The 9818-nt window shown below is 31.1% G+C and overlaps 1 protein-coding gene across 1 annotated transcript in view; it reads right to left on the reverse strand.

The window, feature by feature from the left end:
• The window catches only part of LOC117173650 (exosome complex component RRP45), a 49694-nt gene that overhangs the window by 13861 nt on the left and 26015 nt on the right, over positions 1-9818 (reverse strand). Inside the window, exons 2-5 of the mRNA XM_033362291.1 lie at positions 9282-9376; positions 5848-6070; positions 3779-3996; positions 3426-3653 (exon numbers count right to left, since the gene is read on the reverse strand). Coding sequence (XP_033218182.1) covers positions 3426-3653; positions 3779-3996; positions 5848-6070; positions 9282-9376 — 764 coding nt within the window. The remainder of the gene's footprint in view (positions 1-3425; positions 3654-3778; positions 3997-5847; positions 6071-9281; positions 9377-9818) is intronic.

Raw genomic sequence — 9818 nt, forward strand, 5'->3', positions numbered from 1 at the left:
GGCGCATACTTTGAATAAAATATTTGTTATCATTCTCTTGAAATAAATGTGTTTTTTTCTTGAAAAAATACCGGTTTCATATGTATACACCTGGTAATATGGTGGACGGTTCTGCTGGCCTGTTATACTTCCAGATGGTTTTTGATGAGTACATTTGCCACCAGTGTTTTGGGAAGTTTTTGTAGGTGTTAATCTCTTTGCCTATACAAATTTGGCAATTTAAAAAGACTAGTTGAGCGTTCCCTGCTGAAAATCTTAAAACTCGATTCGATTCTGCAAAGACTGTACAGGGCACACAAAAATACCATTCTTTTGTACCCTCTACAGAATAGACTCTGATTTAAAAGAATTATTCGTCATCCCCACAGTATGACATTTTCCCGAAGAGAGATCGCACAGAGATCACAAAGAGAAGAACAAAGTTAATGTTAAATTGAACAAAAAATAATTTCTCAATGAACATTGTGAGATACAAGGGGACTCACACCAAAAAGCACCGAAAAACTTGAAAGGAAAGGGGACTCATATAAAAAAGGAGCCCGAAATGTGAAAGGCAAGGAGACTCACGCCAAAAAGCACATCAAATTGTTATAGGAAAAAGTGATTAAAACAAAAAACTCCACGAAACATTTGAGGCAAATGGACTCATCAAAAACCATCTGGAGACATACCAGGCCAGCAGAACCATCCACCAAAATAGCTTATTATTTTATTATTAACTATCGTCTTCCTATAATGGTACCATATTGAAAATTTAATATTAAAAATAACTAAATCATTCTCCAGATAAATAGAAGTGAAAATAAAATAAAAAATTCGTTAAACGTAAGCAAAAAAATCATTTTGATCAAGTATTAGAACCACTGAGCCACCACCGCACGCCCAGCAGCGCTGTAGCTGGTTGGCCCGGGGCACCCGCGCTCGTACTATCTCCTACAACTCAACCAATACTTTCCATCCCATATTCGCTTTAGGATGCCTTTCAAGAGAAAAATTCAAACCTTTTTTCTAGCCTAATTAAAAAAAATATGCCCGAAAACTGTGATTTAAACTTTGGAGGGATTATAGCCATAAACTTGAACTTAAATGTTTTTCGATTTGTTTTTAAAGAAAGTTCTCAAAGCACCTACGGCTTTGGCGATTACATTCTCATTACGAAACTCGCGCTTCGCGCTCGATAACTTGTGTCCAATTGAAAAACTTCATCAAGATAATAGGGTTGTTTCCAAAGTCAGATAGAATTTTTCCAATAAATGGATCTTATAGTATATAAAATTCCAATTTTAAAAACGCCCATAAAATATTTTTTATATATTGTTTACTATTTTCAATTTAATGTTGAAATATGAATTTTCTATCACAATGTCGATTGGAGGGCCCCTTTGACGTCAAGGGGGTCGGATTTTCCACCAATCACAGCTTATGTGTCAGTGATTCTCAAATATCTTTTTCTGTGCGGATATTTTGTTTTGGTTATCTGTACAACGAAAATAGAAGTCGCAAAATATACTTTAAAAAAATGTCAAAGGAGGGTTTCGTAAAAGCCAAGAGCGCAAATCTTCCGAAATTAGATACATTCATGGTATCTATAAAGAATTCATTGAAAAAGTTCTTAAAAGTAGTCATGTTTACTGAACAATTCGTAAATATTTACGATTTTAAAATGTATTAATAATTGTACTTAATAATTTCCTTCAACATACTACTGACTCTTAATCCAAATATTATAACAGGATAACTTTTTTGTGTTACATAAACCTTAACAAATAAAGCTATCAAATAAAAAAAATCAGAATTGGCAGTAAACTGTGGCCTAACCTCTTTATCATGAGTTTCATTAGTTTTCATGGTTTTCATCAAAGCCACAACTTCACATGATAGACAATTATGAGTACTTATGAGTCATGTGACACCCACGTGACACCAATTTGATTAAATGTTTTACCGCCTTCAATTTTTAATATTTTTTTACTGTTGAACGACTCAACAGAAAACAAATTATAACGCACCTTCGATTCAGATTAAACTTGTGTATTAAAAAAATGATTTTATCTAAAATCGTAAAACAACCCTATTTGTAAATCTTGTTAAAATCTACTGAAAACAACGCTTTAAACTTATGGATCTCTTAAAAAACCAAGATTGCATATTTTTGAAAATGATCCAACTTTTGGAACTTTTGTCTAATTAAGGAATTTCACGATAATAGTTTCGCATAACATACATTTTATATCTAGTAGAAATTTAGATTGACATTTCTTAAACCATTAAAAACGTTTTTGTTGTTTTTTGAAAATTTTCAAAATGTTGAGAAGCATTTAACTTTTTGAAGTTTTATCGAATTTAAAAATGTTATTAGGATAATGTGCAAGTATTTTTGACGTATAGCAGAAAATTGAACAAAAATTCCTAAAACTTATAAAAAATTTGCATTCAAATTTTTAAAGAGCTCAAACTTTTTGAATTTTTATTTAATCAAAAAATTTAACTGACATAGTTTCTAAATATATTTAATATCTAGTGATGGGTTTAAATTAAATTTCCTAAACTTTTCGAAAAATATTGTTTTCTATTTTTCTGAACAATTTCAGAATTTTCAAAAGTATATAACTTTTCCAATTTTCCTTGAAGTTGAAGTTTTATTTGGATAATTTGCAAGTCTTCTACCCACCTATAAGAAACGTTGACAAAACAATTTTAAAATACATTTTTTTTTCAAATTTTGAAAATGCTCTAAATTTTTTAATTTTGGTTGGAAATGTCTGATTAAAGAACGTAACCGTCATGTTGGGAACCTTAAGAAGTGTATCAAAGGCTGACTTGATTGGACAAATCCTTCAAAAGTTAGCGTGGCTACAACATTCAGGTAACCATACATACAGACATACGGACATACAGACACCGATAAAATATTATGATTTTCGGATTCTGTGAGTGCAGAAAGGTAAAGATCCGTTAAAAACTAGAGATCGAAAATTTGGACGAATATATTACACTTTCATGAATGAGAATGTAATACTTAAAAATGCCGATTTTGGAGAAAAAACTCAAAAACGTTTTTTAAAATGAAAAATCAATGTGAAGTAATTTTTTCATTGTTTAATGATTGTTCTTATTGTAAACCTCATTAAAATATCTTTGCAAAATCTTCATAAAAAGTGAAATTTGATAAATTAATCAGGAGTTATGTACAATTGGATGTTAGCGGTCGGAATGAATCATCGAAAATGTGGGCCCCTGTGTCTTGAAAACCCTGTGTATTAGGTGTGCCCCCTTTACAAAATTTAAAGAGGTCCACCAGCACTACAATCTGGAGAAATTTGAATAAGATTGGCGACGTCTAAATTTTAGGCGGGAACACTTGGCAAATTTTACCCCATATATATTCTCTCCCTTGCCGCATAATATCTAGATAAAATATTTACCTAGCTTCTACGTCCCTCTGCACTGTCTCTTTTATCATAGTTGTCAGTTGACCTGCATAATAAGCAGCATAATTGGAAACTGCAGGAATAGCATCGATAGCTAATGTAGTCTCGGTTAAATAATCAAAATGCAGACTGCAAACTTCTCTATACGAATTTATTCCCATTGTTAACTGGGCTACGCCTACTCTTTCCTCTAAATACGTAGGATCGATCACTGTATGGCCACTAAAAAAGTTAATAAATGTATAACATTAATATTTTCAAGAATTCCAAAGAGTTAATTAATTTAGTTAGATCAAAATCTTTGTTTCATAAACTGAATTTTTGGATTTAATGGCATAAACACTTACTTTTCAAATATAATAAAGGAGACACAAACTGGGTAATGATAAAGAGTCAAGGGCAGTGGATCTCTTTCGGAAAAAGAGTGGACCGTAACTTCTTCGCCATCGCAAGTAACATCTGGTCGATGAAAATGAGAAAGGGCTGTAATTGCTGCGATGGAAGCACAGTCAGTTAAGTTCCCATCGTGATTTATGATACTAACATCCACTCTTAAATTCCAAACCTGTGGAAAAATAACGCTCTAATTTATCAACTGAATATATAGCGCCATTTACCGTCTTATTTATCATTCAAGATCAACGTTTATACGGCAGGGTTTCGATTCTTTACAGGCATGTGAACTCAAATTTATTTATTTTAACAAGATTCTAAATTTGATGTCTTCTACTATTCTTTTTTAAATTGCGAAAAAATCTGCCTCAAGCCTTAATTGAAACTATAAACTCCCGTATCACATATAGCTACTGAGGTTGCGATAAATTTTCCTTTAATTTTCTTATATTATTTTTAATTTTTACCCCCATTCCGTGCAAAAAGTTTCAATTAAAATTCTAAATGCCACTAAATTTGAATGAAAAACATTTTATAATTCAAATAACTCTAATTTCAAGACTTTAAAAATTGTATAAATTTGCGGTAGAAACTTTTTAGAATTAACCATTTTTAAATGAAAGTTCTTACGATGACAATAACCTATTAGAAATAGAAGAAGTTAAAAAAATTAATAATACACTTAATAGAAACCTTATAAAAGAATATAAAACTTGCATATTGGTGGCAGTAATGAGAAAGTGTGCGGTGACAGGCGGTGAGTAGATTTTACAGAGTTTGTGTGGAAGGTGTGAGTGGCGAGTGAGGGTGGAAGCCTAGGAGGTGAGTAAAGGTTGTGAGGGGTGAATTAAAAAATTAAAAATTAATTTTTAGTGTAGTTGTGGGGCGAGATTTAGCTAAAGAGGGAAACTGCGGTTAGGTTGACAAGGGATCGCCGTCAAAGACTTCAAGAAACCTAAGTGTCTGAAGGACCTTCAATCCTTCTTAGGGGAGCAGGTCATTACAGGAAATTTATTAGAAACTTGTCACAGATTGCCAAACCACTCACGGAACTCGCTAAAGAAAGGTCATCCTTTTAAATGGACAAATAGGCAGCAACAAGCTTTCGATCGGTTATAAGGATCCCTATGCAAGGCCCCCGTGCTTAGATATACCAATTATCGGAAGGAATTTCTGTTAAACACCGATGCTTCCCACGTAGGACTAGTGGCAGTACTAAGCCAAGACGGCTATCCTTGTTGTTTTATATCTAGAACACTTAATGGAACCGAGCTAAATTACTCAACCTCAGAGAAAGAACTTCTTGCAGTCGTTTGGGCAATCCAACGCCGACAATACCTCCTAGGTAGAAACTTTTGAATTTACACTGATCACCATACACTAGAATGGCTCGCCAATATCAAAAACAGAATACATTAAAGGTAAAGAAAATAAAGTTGCTAATTGCCTATCGAGAACGTTCCCGATATCTGACCCACTCAAAGAAGCCGTAGACCCAGCTGAACTGTTTTAAATCCAATACTCTTATATATTTCAAATCGCTCTATTTGAGTATTTTACGGCTTCAAATTGGAATTTAGAAAAATGTATCTTTTGGTCTTATGAAATGAAAAATATATATTTTTTTTTTAAATTCTGGCCTTAAAAATACAAAAGACTTTAATGCCAGGCATTCAAAACTGAACTTTTTTTTAATTTGGAGATGCACCAAATTAAAAATTGCATACTGCCGTTCAAATTCAAGTTTTTTTATTTCATGGACTTTAAATTGTGTAATGATACATAATGTTCAACCTTGAATATACCTTGAAATCTAGTATTACAAATAACAATAAGTCTCTTATATAATTTTCAAATGTCATTATGTGTATCAATAATTCCTTACAGTACGTACACATAAGGAAAGTGTGAAAGTTTGATCGCATCCTTGTTGGCGCAACAAAATAAATTTCCCGCACAATGAAGAAGGTAATTCATGGTTCAAATCCTAAACCAAATATACTATACTATACTAAAATCCTACCTTTTTGTCCGCCACAATGCAAAGCGATTCCAAGTCAATGCACTTAGAATCCTTAATACATTTTTCTATTTGCCTGTTAATCAAGGCTGTAGTTTCTGATTGCTTCGAACTTTCAGATTGCAGTACAACAAGTGGACTCAAATTAATATTTATGTGCAACATTCCTTCATTTGGTCGTGAGCCCAGAGGTGGTTGAATTTCGCAAGAAACTTGAGCAAGGGCTCTAAAAAGAAATTGGTTTGAATTAAAATATAATACATAGCATGACTTTTATAAACTACAAATAAACGAAATCTGCAACAATTAGTCAAATTTTGATTTAGGGTTTCGTAGCACCGGACAAAAGCCCTCATACTTTTGGTTGAGGGTACGCCCGCCTGTCATACCTTTAAGCTATGATCAGGTTATTCATGATGAAGTTATTCACGAAAAAGTTAGTCATGGATGATACGTTTAAATCCGCCCCATGCATCGCCCCCACTTTTCTGTTTTCTTACGATCCGGAGGGGAATTGTCGGTTAAACTAATCCAACAGATGGCGCCACAAAAAGTAGGTCTGTCTTTTTCATTGAATTGCATTAAGAAAAAGCAAAAATAATTAAAAACTTGATGCTGTTTGTATATATAAAAAAATAGATGAAAAAATAAGTCTAACTATTGCTAATTATTAAAAAAAAAGAAAAAGTCATGAAAATATGTAGTTTAATATGAATAAAAATTAATTTTGAGATACATTTTGAAAGCAGTTCGAACTTTATACTTTTGTGATTTATTTTGCTCATATTATTGATTTTATTATTTGTTAAAGTTAAACAAAATTATTTATTGTTGAAATTATTAATGTAGCTAATGAAAAAATTAATAATATTAAAGACCTCAATGACAACAATATTTAAAACATATACATGATCAGAAGAATTAATAAAAAATATATGACGTATATTGTATATTGAGGGAATACTTTGGTAAAAAGTCAATGAAAAGTCTAATAAATGAGAAAGTGGATTTAATATTATTTAATATAATGTATACCTATATTTATTTAAATTGAACTGAATATCATATATACATTTATATAGTGCAATAATTTATTTGTTGCTTAATCTTGAAAGCTTTTTTTCTCGGTGCATTCAATCCCTAATAATTTTATTTTAAAAATTGTATTTAAAGGAGATTTTGAATTAAATAGTTAATTATATTATTGCAAACCTCATTTCCAAAATAAACAGACTGTAAACTATTAAACTCTATAAACAAACGTACCGTACTCATGACGGACATTAGGAGGAAATTCACTTTTTTCGTTCAGCTTGACGCTCCGAACTTTTGTCTTCTCTATTTGTTTATTAATAACTTTTCTACTCAAAGCATGGAAAAACTAAAATTTTTTACATAACAATTTTTAAAGCTATGATAACTGATCAGGAAAACTTTGTATTGTCTAAAATTAATGTTTAGGGACTCATAAAATACAAATAATTTGTTTATCATTCCATTTATTTGTTGCAAACAAACTTGATAAACAAATTAACAAATAGTCTTCTGATCAGTAGAATTTTTTGGTGCTAAAAGTGCTTCACATTAATGTAGGAATTACATTTAATAACAAAAATAATATGAAAGTTTATAATAACTATTGTTATAAACAATTCTTGTGGCAATTTATTATAATTTGAGATTTTCCAAATTATTATTTCCTTCAAGCGCCAGAAAGACTTCAGGTATTCCCTGAAACAATAAATATTTAATAATATTTGATAAAATATAACAATTTAAATTTTTGTGAATACATTAGATAAAGAAATTCAAAATTTTGGTCCTTTCGCATAGAATTTTTTTTTTACACTGGAAATATTTTAAGCTATTGGGCGAATAACGGCTAGTTACAAAAATATTTGAGAAGTTAACAATAACCATTGTTATGAATAATTCTCGTGACAAAATATTCAAATGTAAGAATTTATCCAAATTTTCATTTTCTTTAATCGCTACAATGGCTACGGATAATCCTAAAAAATGTAATTTTGATCATATTTAATGGAATATAACAACTTACATGTTTATAAACATTTGACATAATAAATGTTCCAATGTTGGCAGTTTCACTTGGATGAAGTCGCGTTTTAAATCGTAATAGATTGGAAATGAATCATAACACTGCATGCTAAGATTCATTCAATACAAAATCTTTTGACAATAACCCACCGACTTGGTCATCAAAGAAAGTTTAAATTTGATAAAACCTTAAGTTTAAATATTTTGTCACAAGAATGGTTAATAACAGTTAATAACATTATATTTATATTGGATATAAGTAATATATTTTTCATTAATTCTTCTGATCATGTATATGTTTTAAATATTTTTGTCATTGAGGTCTTTAATATTATTAATTTTTTCATTAGCTACATTAATAATTTCCACAATAAATAATTTTGTTTAACTTTAAGAAATAATAAAATCAATAATATGAGCAAAATAAATCACAAAAATATAAAGTTCGGACTGCTTTCAAAATCTATCTCAGAATTAAATTTTATTAATATTAAACTACATATTTTCATAACTTTTTCTTTTTGAAATAATTAGTAATAGTTACTCTTATTTTTTCATATATTCTTTTTAGTTTATTTGCAAACAGCATCAAGTTTTTAATTATTTTTGCTTTTTCTTAAGGGCATGTGATACTTCGTCGTGTGGTCAATCGGGTACATTTCCGACGGCTTTTTTTCCACAAAAATGAAAATTTTTAAAAACTGAATTCGGAGATGCTATACAATATCATAACAGACGTCCCCGGACTCTTTTTTCAGGGATAATAACAAAAAAATGTTATTGTGCTAATTACCAAATTTTAAACACAAATAAAGTGTGCGGAGACGTCCGTTAGCATGTTCGCTATCATTTCCCAAATTTTTAAGACAAAATATTGATTATTCTAGAAAAAAATCCGTCGGAATCTAAAAGTGGTAAAATCGATACTAATTCCTAAGCGCTATGCAAATTAATCAAATTTTGATAAATTAAAACTTTTTTGAATTAAACAAAGTGTGTTGGGACGTCCGTTAGCATGGTCGCTATCATGTCCCAAATTTTTAAGACAAAATATTGATTATTAAAGAAAAAAAGCCGTCGGAACCTAAAACTGGTAAAATCGATAATTTTCTAAGTATCACATGCCATTAATGCAATACAATGAAAAAGACAGACCTACTTTTTGTGGTGCCATCTGTTGGCTTAGTTTGACCGACATTTCCCCTCCGGATCGTAAGAAAACTACTACTCTATACACATACACGGTCGAGGCAGGGGGCTCATTTAAATAGTCTACGAAACACTTTCAAATGGACGCCGCATGCCACCTAATTTGACTAGTTTTATTTTAATAATAATCGAGACTTTTAAACATTAAATAATGAATACTCCTTACGCACTTTGTTCGACCTAGACTCACGAAGCAGCAACCCCAATTCGAACCGAAATAAATTTTGACGGGACGAGACTCCAGAAAGTTTCTTCCATCTAAGCGCTGCAAATAGAAATATATCAAAAACATATCAATTTTATATAAAACTTTATAATATCCTAATTTACAAAAATTATAATTCTGAGAGCTTTACATCGTGACTTTGTGAAGCTCTTCGCCTGGGGTCATTGCTAAAGAGAATGCTCAGCGATCTGGGTCGGAGGAGTTGTCAAATAATTTACGAGGGTAGTTCCATAAGTCCTTAGAATGACCAACAGATGGCGCGCGAATCGCTCCAAATCATCTGTTTTCAGTCAGCACCACTCCCGAATAGATATATGGTGCAGTCACAGTCCACATCTTCTGAGTTTACGTGTTTTTATAACCAATTGGAAAAAAAATATGTTCGTTAAGAAAAATGGAAAAAACGAGTTCAGAGCAGTAATCAAACATTTTCATTTAAAGGGTTTAACTCCATATGAGATAAAAAATGAATTGGACTCAG

This window comes from Belonocnema kinseyi, chromosome 5, assembly GCF_010883055.1.
Source record: "Belonocnema kinseyi isolate 2016_QV_RU_SX_M_011 chromosome 5, B_treatae_v1, whole genome shotgun sequence".
NCBI classification, from domain to species: domain Eukaryota; kingdom Metazoa; phylum Arthropoda; class Insecta; order Hymenoptera; family Cynipidae; genus Belonocnema; species Belonocnema kinseyi.